At 41.2% G+C, this 21,488-nt stretch overlaps 1 protein-coding gene across 3 annotated transcripts in view; it reads right to left on the bottom strand.

The window, feature by feature from the left end:
• PLEKHM3 (pleckstrin homology domain containing M3) overlaps positions 1-21,488 on the bottom strand; it is a 93,545-nt gene that overhangs the window by 55,996 nt on the left and 16,061 nt on the right. For all 3 annotated transcript variants that reach the window (XM_042460448.1, XM_042460458.1, XM_042460466.1), the window contains 2 exons: positions 16,279-17,202; positions 2,487-2,632 (listed from right to left, as the gene is read on the bottom strand). In XM_042460448.1, coding sequence (XP_042316382.1) covers positions 2,487-2,632; positions 16,279-17,202 — 1,070 coding nt within the window. The remainder of the gene's footprint in view (positions 1-2,486; positions 2,633-16,278; positions 17,203-21,488) is intronic.

A 21,488-nucleotide genomic window follows, 5' to 3' on the forward strand; every position in this document is an offset into this window, starting at 1 on the left:
ACCGAGATAGGAAAGGGTTATCAAACTTTGCAGAATTTAAACAAAACCCCTTTATTACAACAATTAAGGAACCATCTTATATTTCATCTGAATGACATATTTCATTGTTTTTCAGTGGGCCAACCATACCCATTAGTTTATGGAAAGAGATGCGCTCAACTAAGAGCATGTACAGATTGGCACTTTGTGCCGGCCTGTGGGTGGGTTTAGGGCACAGTGTCTGCATGCCCTAACCCTGCCCAGGGCGTCATGATGGTACACGCTCTTCCACATGATGCAACACCAAAGGGGCATCATAAAGTCATGCCGCTGTGGCTATCGCACCCTATAGAGGGCACAAAAAGGAGCCGCTTTTGGCAGCTCCTTTTGGCGCTCTCCGGAGGCCGGATCAGGGGCACTGCGTGAGGTTGACACAGCCATGATCCGGCCAGTAAAGGTGCAGCTACATGCCGCCCATCTGTACAGCCGCTACCTTACTTTTCTGCTTTGTGCCTGTAATAAGATACAGTGGTGCCTCGGGTTACGAAATTAATTCGTTCTGCGGCACCGTTCGTAACCCGAAAAGCCTTCGTAAGCCGAATTGCCATAGGCGCTAATGGGGAAAAGCCGCGATTCCGTGCGAAAAAGCCGAAAAAAGCACCAAAAGTTTTTTCGTAACCCGAAAAAACATTCGTAACCCGAAACAATAATTGCCTATGGGATTTTTTCGTATCCCGAAAATTTCGTAACCTGGGTATTTCGTATCCCGAGGTACCACTGTAGTTAAGCCTTCTTTATCCTATGCTACATCTTAGGCAATCCTCTTCCAGCTTTGTTTCAATAAAGCTACACTTGCCTGATAGAATCTACACAAGGATTTATTTTCTCCTTTCTCCTAAGAACTCCCAATTTTCCCCTTTCTCCTAAGAATGTAATACAGTAAAACAGTGATGGGGTCCTCACCTTTACTATGTTTAGCTCAGAAATCACTGCAGCACCTGCAGCGATTACAACTGGGAGACTGAGCAGGACCTAGTGCTCACAAAATCTAGACTACAAATTCATGGTGTCAGTGTGCTTCATCTTGATCTGATTAAAAATGCACCAGGACTTTTCTAGTCCTTTCCCCCAGCATTCAACACAAGTGCTGGGCAGGAAACAATACTGGGCATCTTCTCAAAGTTGCTTTCCATAATACCCAGCTGTTCAGTAAAACAATGGGAAAATTCACCTATACAAACTAAGTCAGAGAACCCAGACCTGCTAAATCCAAAATCAGTCAGTGCAATGTCACTCTTGCTCCAACTTCTGAATAGTAGAGTACATTAAATTCCTTATCCAACGCACTGCTGAATCACTGTATTTGGTACGTTGCTAGATTTAGCCCTGTTAACGTGAAGCAGGCGTGCGGCCAGTGAACAGGATGACACATAAAACACGATTGACATTACACATGCACAGTGAATTCCAAGGGAACAAACGAAAACACATGCCTAGTTATATCAACATTACCAAATAAGGTTCATGCTATAGAACATGCATTGATTCCTATACACTCAAAACGACTGGAGAGAAAAATAACAGGTAGCAGTTTCTATCTGACAGCAGCAGTAAGAATGGAGAGTGAGCCACAGTAGCTGAAAAATGAAATTGAGAAGCACATGTAAATCTTTCCAAGCCCACATTCAGGCCTTCAGAAGGCTTAACTGGGAATATGCTGTAGGAGTTACATTTTCTTGCAAAAACTAGAAAATCTACAAACTAAGCTGCCTAAAAGCAGGTGAGGAAATTTTAAAAAGGAGACTTGCATTATGACTAACCAATTTATTTTAGCATATGCTTCTGTCTACTTTCTTCACATGGTCTGTGGATAAATAAGATTTTGGCTGTAAAAATGGTTAGTCCTGTCTGCCTCAGTGCAAAGTGTCATCAGAGCCTGTCTGCTAGTGCTGCTTGATAGAGCTCAGTGAAAATTTCTTTCAAGTATTACAGATATAACAATATCTAATTAACAGATATTGTTCCATTCTGAATATGATTTAAGATACCAATAAACAGAACACACTGAAAAAGCATTCACCTCACTATTGCTGGGTCAAATTATTCAGCCTTTACTGTTTTCAGCATAGGAGAAATGCCCCCATTCAGGATTAGATTAATTTGGGACGGGAAGACAAAATATTAAAACTTTAAAAAGTGAGCTCAATTTTCAAAAGAGATTAACTTACTTTTAAAGATGGGGTGACTGAGAGTTGTTTCCCCCCCTTTCTAATCCCTTTTTTTCTCTTTTTGCTTGCTTGTTTTGGATAGGAAAGAAGATCTTTACCATTAATTCATTCCCAGCAGTAAAACCATCTAATTAATGGTTCCTAGAAACATTCTTGGAGTGGGTGAAGATGGCCACCCCCACTCTTTTTGTATATAAAGGGTTTATTTCTCACTTTTATCCCCCACTAAGAGCAAGGAGAAATGGTTCTGGATACTGGTATCACGAATTGACTCCATACCTTGTATTTTGAAGTGTCCCAGTTATGAACCAGCCGGGCAGGAATTAGAAAGCTGTCATCCACATGACAGACACTGCAGTAGTACCATCCACTGTAGCTGCAGACTTTTGCCTTGCCGTTGGACAGGCCTATGGAGCGCTGGCAACCTGGCAACAGAAAAAGAAGACTCAGTTGAAAGACAGACTTTTTAACACTTGAAATGAATTTTCACAAACTCGCTTAGCTGTGTTTCAGTATCAGAGTATTTACAAACTACTTACAAGACGAACTAATTTCCAAAAGAAACACAAGGATAGCTTTATCACTGGAAAGAGAAATTGAGAATTGCTTGGATGCCACTCTATGCTATTCACCCATTAATTTTTAAAATGTTGTAGAATAGGTTTAAGATTCACTCTACTGCACCAATGTCAACCAAATGGCAATTGGTCAGATCATCTCCTAAAGAACATCACCTACTCTCTTGGTTGGTTGCTATGACAAGGGGCAAGAAGTGTGTGTAGGGAGCCTGAGGTAAAAGACATTGGTTTGAGTAGGGGTAGGCAACCTGCGGCCCGGCGAGGCCTTGGGACTGGCCCCAGCCTGGTCCTGCTGCCAATTGCCGCCGGGGCCTTTGGGGGGCAATTGTCTATAGAAGCCTCAGAAACATGCATTTATATTAACATTTTTTATAAAATCAGCAAATTTTTTCACGTGTCCTCCATTTTTTTTAAAAAAGTGTCTTCCATTTGAAAATTTGGTCCTACATTTGTCCTGGTTTATTTATATATTTATTTATTTTAAAAATTATTTAATTATTTATTTTTTGGCTTCAGCCCCCCAGTTGTCTGAGGGACAGCAACTCGGCTGCCGGCTCAAAAAGGTTGCCTACCCCTGGGTTTGAGGAATGGCTTAGGATGGCAGAAAAGAGATCAGGTCTAAACCTTCCATTTTCTCAAACAGCCCTGTCATGTGAAATTAAAAAACACAGAAACTAGTTGTTCAGCTCTAGGGTGTAATTATCACTCTCTGCACTATAAAGTCCAAAAGGACCACCGATAAACAAGAAGAAAATGTATGCACTGGAACCTACGCATTCCTGTATATTTGTCAAAGTTTCTATCTTGGCCCCACTTCTCATCCAAACAAGGAGATTTAATTGCTCATCAAGGAAATGTAATTGTTTTAAGAAGTTTAATCCCTGGTCTCCCAGCTATATAAAACTGATTTTAATTTGTTACATCAGTCATTATGGATGCTTCCAGATAAGGCCTTTCTCCTACAATAACCCCACATCATTTATGGAAATCTACCAGATGACTTTGATCAGAATCGTTATGGTGACTGACACTGCTGTAACTGAGAATGGTTTAAGTACTTTTTCAGAGTTTGTGCAAGGAGGTATCCCATACCTACAGGGTGCAAATTCCCTCCTCCAACCCAAATGGCCATTGATTGGTCACATAGGTGCACTGGCACTGTTTGGGTGCTGTTGCATGTCTGGTGAAACAAGTTTCATTCTCCTGGATTTCCATCCCTGGAAATATGCCAGCAGAGTGTTATGCTCTGACAGCATTTAACAAGATCTCAGACTTATAAGCCTTCTGTGTTTTCTGTTCTTCCATCTTCTTTTCCTTGCGCACACATACAAGCACTCATTCAGGAAGAAAATAACAATTCATGCACAGTGTCGTTTCACTGATAGTTAAAGGCACTGTCCATCTATAAGCTGTCTAAGGGCTTCGTTCAAGGCCCCATTGTTTAGCCTTTGGAAGTTTTTGAATTCTGGAGCAATTGTTGTTGCAGCTACTGCAATGGGGAGTAAACTTTGTGAGGAAGGGAACAGGTCAAAGAAATTATGAAAGGAAGGACAAACAGTACTGGAGGGCACAAAAGCTTCTTTTGCAGAAATTGTCTTCATAAACCATAAGGATTTACAACTACAGAAATCCAAGTTCTTTGCAAGATCCCAGTGAGAGCATTCTATATATATGCAATTGTGAAAAAGGCAAGCAAGTTGGCTTGTTGCTTCCTTCCTGAAGAACTTTTTATCTTCCCCTTTACTCTACAACCTCTCACAAGGAAGCAATTTCTGCTAAACCTGTTCTCATGTAGTACAGCCATTTGCGTCCCACTTGATTTGTACTTGCCCTCTATTTCCTTGACAACACATTTTTGACCTGGGTCATGGAGCATAAGACACACAACAGCCCATGTCAGTGAGTGATTTATAAAATAACAAATGTAAGAAGGAAGCAGTGCAGAAGTAGAGCAGGATCTTCTCTTGTTAGACACGGTCTCTGTGATTGTTGTGCTCTTAAACAACATGCAGAACTATTTACCAGCAACAACAACCTTTTGTCTTCTAGCTGCTACAGGTTTTATTTCACAAGGCCTGTTATTTCTACCACAGCAAGTTATGAATGGAATTGATTCCTTTGGTGTATGAGGTTAAAAGTGATACATAGTGATAAATATATCTCAGTAGCAGACATCAATTAACAAGCTATTTGTAAAAAAATATTGTGAAAAAAAGAGGGAGGCGGCATGGTACAGTGCAAGGTTGATTCCAAGAATTGCTTATACAATGTGTTTCTACTCCTAGTTTCTTTTCCACTATTACATTTAATGGAATGGAATATCTTATGCTCATTGCAGGATTTTAGGGACGTAAATGGTTTATTTGAATGTGCAAGGGTGCCTTTGCTCGATCAGTAAATCTGACATTGACAAATGGTCAGAGCTGATTTTCAGACAGTATTAAACTCCCATGGAGCTTAATCTGTGATTTACTCAGCAAAAAATGTATTTCATATATAGTGGACACTACAGTACCTTTTCAACAAAGTGCTGAGTACGTTCTCCAACTGCTGACATTGTAATTCACCAGATATGACTTTTAAATATAGGACTGGGCTATTTCCAATGCCAGTTTGTACTGGGATAGGTCAGCAGTGGCATTAACTTTGTATGGGAGCAGTCTTTGAATTTTGCAGCTGTCTATTTATTTTGAGACCACTGATAAACAGAAATGGATTCTCCATGTCCAAATAGTGGATAAAACACTAATATTGCAGCGCTGTAAAAACAAATACCCAGTGGCTATTATTCACTGGATGCAGGTCCTAACAACCATTTTAACACTTAAATGTATGAGACATGGGCAGCAACTTCACATAGGTTATCTTTTTGGAAATTTGGATGCATCTTGAAGTTTATGTATAAATTTCTACTCCATTATCTGCAAAGTGTGTTTACTTTTCCTTGTTCTTTCGTCCTTTAAAAGATTTTCAGCATAACAAAATAAGAAAAAGTTAACAGATTAATAATATAGTCCCATGCATGTATACTCAAAAGTAAAATCATACTGAGCTCAGTGGAGATTACTGACAAGTATGTGGGTACAGGATTGTAGCCTAAATACTTTACAGTTCCTCAATTCAGTTAGGTTTTCTTTAATCCAGTGGCAGCAAGCATTCGACAACAAAAAGGTGAATAGAAGGTGCTTTTCAGATAAGGCCATGCTGCAAAGTACATAAGCAAACTCTCCCTCATACCAACAATATGGCTGTTCATGACTTATGCGCTATCTTCTTAGGTCATCTCCTCTGCAGGCATCACAGCAGGAACTGTTGGCAGCCTGAGGACTTTTGCACATGGTTCTGGAGGCCATTTTGTCTAAATGATCAAAATCTGAGGGGGGAATGCATCTCCCACTGTGAATTGTGAGAATGTTGCAGAAAGCACAAGACAGCTATTCAGTATTTCATTGCACCATAAGGCTGTTGCTTGTTTAATAGCAAATGTTTGGTTAAAGTGTGCAAGGGAGGATGCACAGCAAACAAATCACAAACTTACTTATGGTATGTTTGTTAACTTCAAAATCCAAGTCAATAAAACCTGAACGAAATACTACACCTGGTTATCTCGCAAAGGTGAACGTGCTGCAGGAGAAACCTTCACCTTTGAAACTGGCTGACTTTTTATTGCTAGGATTTCACAACATCAATATTGCAAAACAATGAAGTACAACACCGGGCATGCACTCACGCATCTGCTTTCCCCAAGTGCTAGTAGCAATAAAGGTAATGCAAGGTGAGGAACCACCCTTTCCAAAGCTGGTCTGACAACTCTTTTGCTACGTGGAGAGGAATAAGTCAAACAAGGAAAGTCAGTGTTTCCACAAGCAATGGCCATGCTGGCAAGAGAGAGGAGGGATTCTGGGAAACATCATCTGAAAAGGAACTTTCTAAGCTCTCAGAGTTGTCATTGTTGTTAATTGAAACCATCAGGTTCCATGCAGAGTTTGGAAATGTTATTTTCTTGACTACAAGTCCCATAATCCCCCCCAGCATGGTCAGTGTGACTGGGGGAATTCTGCAAACTGCAGTCCAGAAGAGTTAAATGTTTCACCACTGAACATCAATTGCTTGGTCAACGGGCAGAGTAGGGCTGTTGCTTTCACAGGCTATCCAAGCTTCCCAGAAATCAGGCAATATTAGAAAACAGAGGATGGACTAGGTGGGCCCTTGACCTGGTCCTGAATGAATTTAACGCTGAAACATCAGAGACTTGTAGTTTTCCGTCTTTTGAATGTTAGGCCCCTCTAAATGGGTCTGTGGATGTCTTCTTTCCTGAGCCCCACTCCTGAGTGTTTAACCACTACTTCCACTATTCATACATGCCTGTACAACATGTGAAAGAATGACTACAAAATAAAGTTATGTCATGCCAATGAACCTCTGGGTTACAAATTAAAAAGTTTTATACAGTAAGCTGAACCATCAACTTACTAAATTGCCTGAGATATTACCTCCCCCCTCATTCTCTTGCAGATCTAAGAAAAGTTACTTTCTGGATTATAACGCCAAGAATCCTCCATCCAGCAATACAAGTGACTATTCTCAGCTCTCCTCCATTGCACACACTCACATACCTGTAACAACTGACCAATGGAGTCAATATGACAATTGCTGGAAGAATAGATATGAAATCGTCTAAGCCCTAAAGCATTGCATAAATTATTACAATGCTTCCAAGTGTAAAATTCTGTGTCAACCGAAAGCAAAGTCAAGAAAGGATTGTTCCAGCTCAGAATTCTTTGCACTTTTCCTTAACAGACCCTTTCTTTCCTGATGATTCTTTTCTACTGCAATGTGTGCGTGGGAATAGGAAGTTTACAGGATGCTGAATAGGGTGTTTAGCATCTGAACGCCTAAGCATTAAGGACATCCATATAAAAATAGTATATGAACTGTATAACAATGGGGTCCATAGGATGAGGCTGCAGTAAACAAAACTAAAGGACAGGGTGGAAACTGGTCTTCATTTATATAAGCACACAGTTGCGCCCTAGCCTGTGCATTTACAAATGCATGCAGCATGCTCACAAACATTTGTTTGAAATTTCATACTACAATATTTAGGCTGCAGTGCTACAAGAATACTTGGAGTAGGTGTTGCTGAACTCAGTAGGGTTTATTTTTAGTAGATTGTACAGGACTACACTGCTTGGAAGCAATCTTAAGGAAATTTATTGGGTAGGGAATAAATTGCGCTGAATATGACAGGCTGGCTTCCAGGCTGTGGACCTATACAACCTGACAGCATTATCTAACCCTATTCCACTGCAAAGTTCCAAGTGGCTTCCTACTCTTTACAGAATAATTTGACTGCATTCCTTTTACAGACACCATATCTAAAAGTTGCAAAAGAAGGTATTTTTACACCAGTCAAAATATTCTGTGCCATGCAAAAAGCAGTGGACATCAACAGTGTTAATGAATGCATTAATAAATTCTGGATGATAACTTCATAATGAGTTAATTAAGGAGGACGCCAATCATTTATATAACACTGAAGGTGGTAAGCTTATGAGATAGGACTTTAATAATAATAATAATATTAATAATAATTAATTTATACCCCACTCTTCAGCCAAAAGGCTATCAGAGAGGTTTACAATGTGTTTATCAGACATTAAAGCTTTTGAACTGTGCAAAGAGATCTTGTAGCACTTTTGAGACTAATTGTGCAGAATGTTGTAACACAAGTTTTTGTAGACTATGGAGATTAACTCATTGCTTTTAAAGCGTCTTATCCCCAACGGGATAAAGCCGCATTTAATTTTAAAACTGGGTGTTATCACACTTGCTGATGGCTGGGCAAATGCAACCCGTATATAGCCCAGATCCCAGATGCGCTTATCCAGTGCCTTTTCAAAAACGGCAAAATTAAATGCACCTTTATCCCTTTTTAAAAGTAATGTGACAATCTCCTGGGTCTACTTCCTCAAGTCTCAAAGGTGCTTCAAGAACCCCTTGCATACTGATATTCCAGACTAATACAGCTATGTCTCTGAACTCTTCTGAGGTGTGTGAATCTGACTGCAGATTGAACACAGATGCTGATGATTGAAAAGGACACCTCAACAGAACTAGACACACTTATTCTGAAGAAAAGAGATAAATGCAAATAGATTAGCTGCAATCTTATGCATGTTTACTCAGAAGCAAGTTCTACTGATTTATTCCCTGATAGCATAAAGAAGAATCACAGCCTGAGTAAAGCATTTTCTCTTCCCAGGCGTAGGGAACTTTTCTCCTAAAGGATTCTGGGGCATTTACTTTAAAAAAAAAACCTTGCCCTTCTGACCTTGATGCAGCAACAATCTGTTTTCCTTCCTGACCTTTTTCATTTCTCTCTGCCACATCCCTGGGCCTGACATGGCTGCCCTGGTTTGTATAGGTGGTTGGAAAATGCTAGCTGGCGCCCAAGATAAACTTGTCTAAAGCTACATTCTTCTTTACCCACTTTGGAGTGTCAGCTGTTTGTCTGGAAGCTTTTCCTCCAAAAGCTTTTTAAAAGGAGGATAGAGGGATGTAGAGTGTAATTCAAACAAAACCACCCTCCCCCAATCCCAAGGGGGGGGGGAATGAAGAAAGAGATTGGAAAGGATGGAGAGAGAAAAAATCTTGTCTCCATCAAATCCTTCCAACAAACTCCTCTATCAGGGGTTCATTGTCACTCAATTAGCCAAGGCAGTGGGGGTCTGGAGGATGGGGGGGTAGTTGGAGAGACAATGGGTCACTCTGTTGTATTACTATTTAATCACTTTTACTAAATAAATAAAGCAGCCCTCAGGTGCTGTCATGTCAAGGGAATTTACAACAAAACAAAACCCCTGCAAAGAAAAAGAAAAATCCACCCTCCTTTTTTCCATTCGCCTTTACTTTTTTTCCTCCCCTAAAGAACAAGAGAGGGTTATTACTGTAGCCTTAAGTCTCATCTTTGTGCAGTTCCTCTTTGATTCCCACTCAGACCCTGCCACTTTCTGGCACTAATTTGTCAGGCTGAACAAAAGGGGGATTTGTACCTCCTGTAAGGTCTCAATTAGGAAAGGCTTCTGCTGTATTATGTGCCATTCAGACAGGACACAATGATGGTAATTACAGGAATTTGCACTAAATGGCTGAAGAATTTGCAGCAAAACTTTTTTCTCTACCTCCACAAAGCTTACCCCTCTTTTGCAGCTGTGGGGGGAGTGGGGTGAGGGTATAGGGAGGGTAGGCCTAATGCCTACAAGATGCAATTACCAGCAGCAGTCCTGTTAGGTTAAACAGCCACCCAGTGCTGATAAGGCAGCAGACATCTTCCAAAGTGGGAAAAGACAAATGGAGGCCTTCAAAAACCACTTCTGACACACAGACCCAGTTTTGCACAGTCTTTAACTGCTCTCTGCAGATAAAGAGCGACAACTGTACTGACAAAGAGGAATAATAGTAATAATAATAATGTGTGCACGTGTCTTCATGTCACCTGCTGACTTATGGCAATCCCATCAGTTTCATAGGATTTTCTTATGCAGGGAATCCTCAGAGGTTACTGCTTCCTTCCTCTGAAATGCAGTCTACAGCACTTGGTATCCTACCCTATATTATATATAGGGGGAGGGGGATACAATAAAACCAATTCCACTCATTGAAACAATATAAAATTTTACAATTTTTTTTACAAAATAATAGCATAGAACGCAACCTGACAAGTTAAAACAAGAGAGTAAGAACAGTTAATAACATTTTAAAATAATTTAATACTACATTGTGGAATAGGAGAGCACAGTCTTCTCTGCTATGCTGTTCTGGCTGCAGTATGACATCCCTATGGGGTTGTGATTGGCAGCAATATTGCCTTCTTTTCGTAGCCAGATTAAAATGGGACTTTTCGTTTAACCCTGAACTTTACTTTAAAACTGATTTGAATTTGTTAAATTTGTTTTCAGACTGAACTACTGTATTTTGCATTTACACAGAGCTATAATATGCTGTGTGTGTGTATGTACCTTCAAGTTACCTATCAAGTTATGGCGACCCCATGAACTTCATAGTGTCGCCATAATCAAAAATCTCACCAAGATTATATACGACACTCTCCTCCTACCAGGAGCCCTTCACATATGTTAGATTACTATTTCTACCATCCCCAGTCAGTTGGAATTGGTGAGGCCTGAAGTTCAAAATATCTGGACAGTGCTGGTTGACACAGAAAGGTCTCTGTTGCATGTGAACACTTAAACCCATCCCAGGTACATTACTGCAAATATGGATACATGTACTTTAACATGTTAAGTGTGCCATGAACTGGAAAAGCATTCACCAGCCTTTTATGGTAATATTCTGAGATCCCATCTGAGACAGGGCTCCTGTAGGAATGCCTGAGTTTGTACATCCTAAGATGCACTCATACAATTAAATTTCAGCCAAAGGTAACTCTTGGGAATGAGTTGCTTATAAGAGGACAGGATGGTGCTATGAACAGAAAATTGATTTTTGAATGTAAAAGGTCCATGTTCAAAACACTTCCAGTGACAGAGTTTACTGCTTTGACCTGGGGCTACCATACCCTTCAACATTTCACAGATCAAAACTGTGGCCTGGGGCCAAGCAACATAAGAATGTGGTGAAGATGGCAAAAGTTATTAATGAGGAAGAACAGACACGCTAGGAAAGGGTGCAGCAGTTTGCTTTTGCCTGAGACTAATAGGAATACAATAGAATAGAATAGAGACTAATAGGAAGGGAAACACTCTGCCCCATCCTCTCCCCCCCCTACTAAGTTAAATGAATGTAATTTACTTTTTCACTTTGAACTCAGTTTGTGCCAATGGAAGTATTCTGAGGACAAAGGGAAGAAGTGGGAAGAGAAGGAAACTGGGACATTTCAAAAGCAGATGAAAAAGGGGTGACAAATGATTAATTAGGAACGTTCCTCCCAAACTGAGCCAGTTAAGAGAGTATGGGCTACTGATTCGATCTCCAGCCTCATATACACAAGCAGTAATTAGCAGATGCCTTTTGAAAACATATGTTTACAATACAACACATAGGAGGAGGGTTTACTGCAAATATGGTTAGAGGGAAAAGCAGACCTCTCCTCTTAGATGGATGACAGATTATCACCTTCCAACACACACCTGTCATCCTTATCTCCAAAATGCTCTCTTACTGGAAGATTTTCAAACAGGTGCTCATGGGGAACATGTGACTGAGGGTGCATCTGCACTCATGCCTTGCTTGGAGGTTTCCTTCAACAACTGATTGGACACTATCTGGACAAAACGCTAGCCCCCTTCCATGCTATACAGTTACAGCCCCCTGATTCCACATGAGCTGCCACTGTTGAGTCCTGTGGAATCCTGGGATTGTCCACTGAGGGAGGGGCCTTTGGAAACTGCAGCCAGAGAATCCTCCTCTGGGGCCTCTGACAAACCACAAACCCCAGGAGGACTCTACAGAATGCAGCCATGGCCTCTAAGGGGAATTCAGAGCGCTATTATCGTATAGTGTAACAGGGTCCCGCTAGCTTATGAATAATACAGATCACTCTTTAAAGAACAAGTGTCCAGTTTCTTGCTTCTGTTGAAACTGTAGATAGGAAATGCACATTTTCACATATAAAAAGCCTTTCATACATTAAGGAAGAGAAAGAAAGAAAGAAAGAAAGAAAGAAAGAAAGAAAGGCTAGTAGAGATCTACTGCAAATTATGAGCTAGTCTGGGCTGCACACACATCCCAGAACCCATAGCAGCCACTGTCAATTTCTGCATTTACAGCAACACATTTTCTGTACTGCTGGCTATATCCAGTGTTTCCGCATTTATACTGACATTGCCTCACATGAAGATGCGTTTGAGGACAGATCAGGCTGCTCACGTATAGTAGGAAAGTACAGTACTCTGTCTGATCCAAATTCAGCTCCCTCTGCTCCCTTAGACAACTGGCTTGGGTGTTTCTTCAAGACATGTTGTATCCTCTATTAACATTCTTGTACAATTGGAAAGAAACTGCATCAAGATCATGGGGATAAAACATTTAGCTTATTTATTAGTAGAGATTACTAGTGGTGTAATGAAATTGATGACAATGTGGCAAAGAAGAGGTGAACAGACAGAAGAAAGAGCTCACTGCCAAATTCAGGTATACCGCTGTAAACAAGTAGATCTGTTTCTGGGCGTTACTTCTTTAATATCTGGTATCATAGGCAGAAATAACAGGAGAAGAATAAAGATAAGTTTCTACGTCACAAAAAAAGGGGGGGGGAGAAAGAAAAACACCCCAACATGTTTCACCAAACTAACAAAATGCACACTTGAAATTAAACATGCAGGTCAAGTAAGTGTTGCATTAGTAAACAAAAACATTTTAAACTTTCTAGAGATTACTTAGCACACATGGCTACAGTTAGATTGGTTAGAGTAGGATCTCATTCGTTACCAGCTCAAACTTGATTGTATTGTTTACCAAAGACCTGAAATCAAAAATCTTAATTTCTCCAGCCCTCCTTCACCATCCTGCCAATGATGCTGCTGCTAAAAAAACAAACCCTTCCAGCTAAACAGAGAATGAAGAAGGGGACTGGTGGAGGGGGGTAGCATAAAACACCATTGTAAAAAGAAGCTTTGCTGTCATTTGTTAATTAAGGTATGTCTGCAAGCTTAGCATTAACGTAAAAATAAAATTCCTCCAAAACTGAACATCTGAAAAATCCTACCAATTTCCTATTTTGATTACAGAAAAGCAAAAAAGCAGGTATTTTTTCAGAGGATGAGACTGTAGTCCTATCTCCACTTCTCTAGAATAAGCAGCTAGGCTTACTTTTGAGTAGACAAACGCTGCTGCTGCGTGTATTGCATTGTGAACTTGCACAGAGTTTAGAGCCTACTTTGTTAGATACACAAAGTCAAAAGATGAATGCTGATGCTTTTTTTCACTAGAAGATACTAACCTTAATGTAATCTGCATTACATTGTCTGTGTTGTTTTTCATGGCAGAACTCAAATGGAACTGCTTTCTCAAAACTGAATAATAAAGGTTACTTGTTAGAGAACAAGTGCCCAGTCTCTCACTTCTTCCAGAATTGTAGATACAAAATCCATATGTCCACACATAAAAGGCATTTCATATGATTAAGGCTGGGAAAGACATTTGATAGATTTACATTTCTATACATAAACATTTTAGATTTCCTAATACTGCCATAGAATGGAATGCTTTGAAAATCCATACATTGTGGGACATTATATATATATATATATATATATAGAGAGAGAGAGAGAGAGAGAGAGAGAGCTCATAGTGCATTCTAGGGTAAAAACATGCACTAAAACATGTCTACAAATACAAACTTCAATTAAAGGAAAATTAGTTTGTTGGAAAATTCAGAGAAATGTACATTAATTTCTGTGCTGGAGGAAAAAGCTATAAGGTAGGGAAATCGGACTAATGTGAAATTACTTTTCAGTTACAAGAAGTGGAGTTTAGTCACTGTTTCAGGCTCTGAATGCAGTTTTACAGAGGTGAAACCGGCAAATACATGCTTAACATTCACAAAATGAATGGCGGCAATAAGAGGGAAATAATGGATAATTGTTTGCAAAACTATTTTTAAAGGCTCATTGTTCTGGATATGACAGTCAATTTACTGATACTGCCCCCTGCTGGAACTATTATTTGTTACATTCCTAGGTGGCAGCAAACAGGTGGATTGTTTTATTATGAGACGTTAGTTTCCTTCCAAATTTCTATCTCCTATCCACATCAAGTCCATGTTCAGATGCTCAGGCTCAACCCAATCTCCAATTTAAGAGAAGACAAGCTTACTACCATATCTTTCATTGAAGCCTGCCTGCCTGCCTGCTCATGATTAAATGAGGAGCTTCAAATTGGTTTCTGGTCCCTTTCATCTTCTGTTTCTATTTCCAGCCTCCTTTTGCCAGAAAGTGCATACTGCTCTTGGAGACTCTCTTTATATCAGATGACAAAGTCAGTTCACAGGTGACATCTGACATAACACAAGTAGACTTCTGCTCATACAAATGGATTACCTTTCTTCTCTCTGCCGCCCGTACTCCTTTGCAACCCCCATAAACTATCCCAAGGGTCCCTCCATCTTTAGAAATAGATTGTGAGGTATTTGCAGGGGACAATCTGTGTCCATTCTCCTTCTGGATCAAGACAGATGGATTTCAAGCCTTGGTCTGGTAATACCCGCTGTCACAGCAGTCTATGAACAGGGGTTCAGAGCCACTATTCTGCTCTGGTCAGGCCCCACCTGGAATAATGTGTCCAGTTCTGGGCACCACAATTCAAAAAGGACATTGAGAAACTGGAGCATGTCCAAAGAAGGGCGACTAAAATGGTGAAGGGTCTGGAAACCATGCCCTATGAGGAACGCCTTAGGGAGCTGGTGATGTTTAGCCTGGAGAAAAGAAGGTTAAGAGGTGATATGATAGCCCTGTTTAAATACTTGAAGGGATGTCATATTGAGGAGGCAGCAAGTTTGTTTTCTGCTGCTTCAGAGACTAGGACCTGGAGCAATGGATGCAACCTACAGGAAAAGAGATTCCACCTCAACATTAGGAAGAACTTCCTGGCACTAAGGGCTGTTCGACAGTGGAACAAACTCCCTCGGAGTGTAGTGGAGTGTAGTGGCCTTCTTTGGAGGCCTTTAAGCAGAGGCTGGATGGCCATCTGTCGGGGATGCTTTGATTGAGATTTCATGCATGGCAGGGGGTTTGACTGGATGACCCTTGTGGTCTCTTCCAACTCTACGATTCTATGATACTGCTGAGTCCAAATGTTGCTTTAAATGTAAGTCATTCCATTAAAGAAACACGTAGAAGAGACATTGCAAATGGATTTCTCAACATCCTCTACTGCTGCCAAAACCACATGTGACAGTTCTGGAAGACATTCTGAACAGCAGTCAGAAGGAAATCTTAGTGTGCCCCAGCAACCCTTCTCTAGTCAAACTATCCAAAAGACAAAGTGAAAAAGGAGATCAAATCTTTCTCTGCCTCTGGTGGCTAAGTAAGACTTTGCACAGTTTTCCCTGCTGTGAGGAAACCTTCTGCCCTCTGGGCTATCCTCACTTTTTCTCTGGACTCCTAACAGGTTACAAGGCCAAATAAGAAGGTCATAAGTTTAACTGTAACAGGTCAGTGTAGTGCATGCTGGATGTTATTGTGGTTGTCAGCAGGCCAAACACACTGAACCATTTGCAAGACCTTGCCATGAGATGGTACTAAAGTTCAATCTAGGGACATAAACCATTTCCCATTTTTTTCCATTGAAAGGGTCCTTGGCACACACGTTCATGAACCAGGTCAGGACATGCAGTGAGGTAGAGCCAAGTTCCAGTAATTACAACAGGGGACCGATGCAGAATTCAGTAGAGAGCCCTCATAACCTGGAAAGATACATAAGTAGTAAAGAGAGTAAGAACAAGTACAAAATGTCTTGGACTGTTTGCTTACCTGCACACTTGAAACTCTGGGCAGTCAAACCTCTTTCCAAAGACAAGGTGGTTAAGATGCTCAGAAAGCTAGTGGTGACAGACTGGCGCTTGATCTTCCCATGGTCCTTGCCACAAGAGAAGCCTTGGACTTTGTTTCTAAGTGTTACTTGAAGGTTTTGACCCAATCTGGCAGCACTGTTGGCAGCCTTCAAGGCCTCCATCCATTCCTGAGCTCTTTGACGGGTTTCTGCCCGCAGGCGAAGCACATCTTGAGGAAAGACAACCTGAAAGCAAGAGTCACAGTCATCCAGAGTATCAGCCTGGACAGAGAGGCACACTTCAATACTGTAGCTCCATAAAGGGTCTTCATCAAGGCCACCAGTCTGAAATGCCATGAGGAGAGATGGGTTGAGGACAAAATGGAATGCTTTCCAGTTATTTTGGAGGGTCAGTCTGTAAAGAGTCCCTGATTTGAGAACATTCTGGTAGTCCTTGATGTTTTGGGTCAAAGATGTTGACTGGAAAAATTCAGCCTGCTCCTTCTGTAAGACATGGTTTTGGGTAATGCTGTTTTCCTCGTTGTCTAATTTCTGTGAGTTCCCCAAGTCTCCCTGTGGCCTCAGGAAAGACGGTACTGAAGAATGCACAGCTTCCCGAAGCTTCTGCCCCCAATCCAAAGCCTCCCATGGAGATTCTGCTTTGAGCTGTAGGTGGGAATTGTTGAACAGGACTGCATCAACCACACTGGTTTCCACAGTGATACTTTGGAAATGCAAAAGCAGATAGACAGTTGGAAGGTTTTGGTTGCCGCTGCTGTCTAGCCAATACAGGTATAGCTCGTATGGAGAGAGTTCAGCATAACAAGCCTGCCAGTAGCTGTCACGGTTGCTCTTAATTTCCAAGTACCCTTTCTTTAAGATATTTGAGAATGTTGGCTTGTGTTCTAGGAGAGAGTTTAGATAAACACAGCAATGAATACTACAGAAAATAATGCTTAATTTTGTAACTTCTCATTTACATTACTGCAATGCACACTCTACACGGGGCTGCCTTTGAAGACAACCTGGAAGCTGCAGCTACTATACAATGAAACAGATGAATTGCTGTCAGGAACTTCACATGAAAACCACATAACACTGGTTTTTAAGGAACTGTGCTGGCTGGCAATGTAAAGAGCCAGCACAGTGTAGTGGACTATGACTCTAGAGACCAAGGTTTGAATCCCTTCTCAGTCATGGAAACCCACTGGGTGATCCTGGGCAAGTCACATTTCCCAGGCTCAAAGGAAGATAAAGGCAAATCCCTTCTGGATAACTGAGTGATGCTCCATCTGTTTTTGATGGGGACACACTAAATGATCAGAATCACTATCTAGTCAAGGGGATGTTCTTCAATCCAGCACAGGTTGGTTCAGAGTGCCTTTCATGGGTTTAGACTGATATATCAACTACAGTCTAAAACCAATTTCCAAAAACAGTAGACCTGCTGAACCACCAACCTGACTTATTATTTAGCAACTGTTTTAATGGGTCTGTTCTAGCTGAGACCAGCATCTCGACTTCTGTTTCTGATCTTACCTGAACAAAATTAATCTAGCTAGCCTTCCGCACATTGGTAACCTCTAATCTAGATTATATGCAAAGCTTCCTCTATAAATGCTATGAACACTTCAGACCATACCAAAATAAGGCAACAAGATCTGTTAACAGGAACTGGCCTAGACAATCATATTATGCCAATGTTTTGTGATAACTTCACAGAGGTCTTTCTCTGTTGTTGCCCCTAAAATCTGGAATGACCTGCCAGAAGAAATTCACCAATTACCCCCTCTTGAGGCCTTCAAAAAGGCGATAAAAGCAATCCTCTTCAGGCAGGCCTTCCCCGATTGATTATGAATGAATTCGCCCATTTTATTACATTCTCTTGTTATTCATCATTTGTTAATTGCTAATTTTTCTTGATGCTATTGTTATGTATTTATGTCTGATTTTACCATAAGGGAGGGAGGTTCTGGGATGGGGGGTTTGGGGGATTTTGATGTTTTATCTTTGTACTGTATAAATCTTGTTGTTCCCGCCTCGATCCCCAAAATGGAAGAGGCGGGATATAAATAAATATATTATTAATTATTGGCAAGTGTACTGACTTTAAAGCCACCTCTGGGCTCAAAAGTGCCAGAAAGTAATATTTAAACAGCCTAGAGCCAGGTTTCTAGAAAGGTAACTATTCTCCCCATCTAAAGTAATCTTCAGAGGGCCTTTTCTAGGTATTCTCACTAAGCAAGGTGTGGTAGGTAGCTTCTAAGTAGGAAGCTGAACAATGTGCAATGCTTGGCTGTGTGGCTCTACACTGACCAGCCTTCAAAGCAGGAAGAACACCCCCCACATGTCCTTGCTCACTTCCACATATTTGTGTGCTCAGATGGAAACTGGACAGAGTGTAGCCTGCAGGCTTCACGCAGCCCCCGGCCCAACCTTTGAGGGTCCTGAAGCCCCCAGGAGTCCCTCCCAACCCACTTTTTTTAATAAAATGAATTGTATGGTTATAGTTTTTAATGGGTATTTCAGGCTATGTGACCATGTTCTAAGTTTCTTTCTGACGTTTCGCCAGCATCTGTGGCTGGCATCTTCATGGTTCTTTAAAACGGTGCAACTCCCCCATGTGAAAATATGAGAAAACACCCCTATGCTACACAAACATACTACAGAACCTCCAACTAATCCCAAACACGTCCATTTTCTTCTGTAGTCTCCCCTGAAATGGTGGCTGGAAGTGACACATCATCACTCCTGGACACCGTTTTGAGAGGTAATAAAGAAGAAAATGTCCGTATTTGCATCTGCTCTGTGAGGTTGCAGTTCAGGTGAGAAACTGCCCTCTGCCTCCCACACACCTGCCCACCTGAGCTATAGAGATAACCTGAGACTTATAACAGAGGCTTTACTAGCTCTGACCCCAAGGCTTATGGAGTAGGACAGCTGAGTTGTTGTCTTGTATACTGTGTGCAGAAATGCAGTGCTATGTGACAGAACTGGGTCCCCTTCCTCATGAGTTCACTATTTCTATGTGGGCAGTGTTGGTGTCACACCTAAATGATAGGCAGTAGTAGAGATTCCACAACTTTTCTGTCATATTTCAGGCTCTTGTTATATTTTCTAAGTGTTATTTTTTTTTCATCTGGGCTAAGCATGTACTGGACACATGAAACTGCTCTGCATGGGAACAGTGATCATTTCTTTCTGCCGGAGCCCACCCACCACCACCACCACCCCAGCAAAACGTGAGGATAAGACAAAGTAGCCAAAGTGTACCTTACAAAAAAGAGATTTAATTCAAATAAATTGCAGATGGGGAGAGTAATTAAATTCAATCCAAAATTGATAAAAGAAAGAAAGGGGCGAAAAAGAGGTGTTGATGAGACAAAAGAGTATAAGAAGAAATCAATTTTATTTTCCTTCCATCTCCAGCCCTGACATTCATTAGGATTTCTGCGCTAACTCAAAAGCCATTAATTTCTTGAAAACCACACTAATCCCTTTGTAGTGCAGATAATGGGTACACATTCTACAGTCATCTTCCCTTTCTGTTAATCCAATAAGGGAAACAGCATGGCTACTGAAGACTCGACTGCAACTTCACTCCCTCGTTCTCATTTCCATCATGCACAGATGACACTTCAAGCTTCTCCCACATTTTCTGCCCCATCCATCACGGCTTGCCCTCCTCTACCCTCCCTCCACTACCACAGAGCTTCACTTGTCTTTTGATGAATGAGAGAAAAAGCTGTCTCTCCTCTCCATCTTTCACAGCCAGGCATTTTCTCTGCCAGCACTTTGCTCTGGCTCCTGTGAACTGGCTTCATCCGTTCCCACTTCAACTGGGACAATGACAGAGGCCAGCTTGATTTAAATTCAAATGCCGCACACCCTTCAGGTGGTTGCTGGCATTGGTAGGCAGAATCACAGCTGCCCCATCCCATCCCATCCCTACCCTTGGCTGGCCATATCCTCTTCCAACCCCCTTCTGCCCCTCACCTGCCTGATATACAAAAGCAACATGATATCTTTCCACTGGGTCCTTTTCCCTCCATCTTCTAAAATGGAAACAACATTTCCATCTACTTTTGCCAAACCAGGAAATTCAATTGAGGCTGAGCAAAGCAGAGCCCATCACAGTAAATAGGAGATAATCACACTAAATAGCCTGCATCTGGGGTGGCCTATTTTTTCCCCCTGAACTGTAATTTCATAAGAAAAAAGGACCACAAGAAGAGAACAGCAGAAAAAAGGAACACCAGCTGAGAGCACTAAAAGATTTCTTTACCTGCAGATTATATCTCCTTTCTCATTGCATTATGTCTCATTACGGACCTGCACTGGCACACATTGTATTTTGAAAACTGTTGCTAAGAGAGGCTAACATTTCTTTCATTTTGTGTTCAAAATCGCTCCCCAGGTATTGGAGTGGGAAAAATTGGAGTTATCAAACAAAGCCTGGGCCTCATTTATCATGGCCAACTCATTTATCATTGCTCTTGGCTGCAAATCACCAATAAATAGGACCAAAGTTCCATCTAGATTAGCATTTCCATGCAACAGTTGCATGTCTTAAGGTGGCACTCATGCAACAGGTGCCCCTCCAAATATTCCTGGACCACAAGTCCCATCATTAGCCCTAGCCAGCAGAAGCAATGGTGAGAGATGATGGGAGTTGCAGTCCAAAAATATCTGAAGGGACACAAGTTGCCTGCCCCAGTCCATAGCTATGCTATGAGGGCAGCAGCACTTCTCCATTGTTTGCTTTCCAGTTGACAGGTATATCTTCAGAGTTAGAATTATCTCTCAGCAAGGAGGCTTCTTTTAGATCTAATGACTAATAGCTACTCACAGTTTCCACAGGTACTGGAGTAGACTCCAAGGATATCCTTCATGCATCTACTGAGTTCTCTGTAGTACCAGACCTGGCAGATTCCTTGAACATTTACTTTGCCATAGACTTACAAGTAGTCACTGTCACTGATTAGTTTGTTAGTAGCTGAGATATTCTGCAACCTGGACACCATTATCATTTTAATTCAGGCACAGCCAAATTCTGACCAGCCAAACACTGCCAAATATTTCATCAAGAACACTCACAAATGGCCTGTCACTTTTTTTTATTGCTTCATGGGATTATCTGACAGAAATTATAGGAGTGAGGACTCCATGTTTCTCAACTTTGCAGAATTCA

This window comes from Sceloporus undulatus, chromosome 1 (assembly GCF_019175285.1).
Source record: "Sceloporus undulatus isolate JIND9_A2432 ecotype Alabama chromosome 1, SceUnd_v1.1, whole genome shotgun sequence".
Taxonomy (NCBI): domain Eukaryota; kingdom Metazoa; phylum Chordata; class Lepidosauria; order Squamata; family Phrynosomatidae; genus Sceloporus; species Sceloporus undulatus.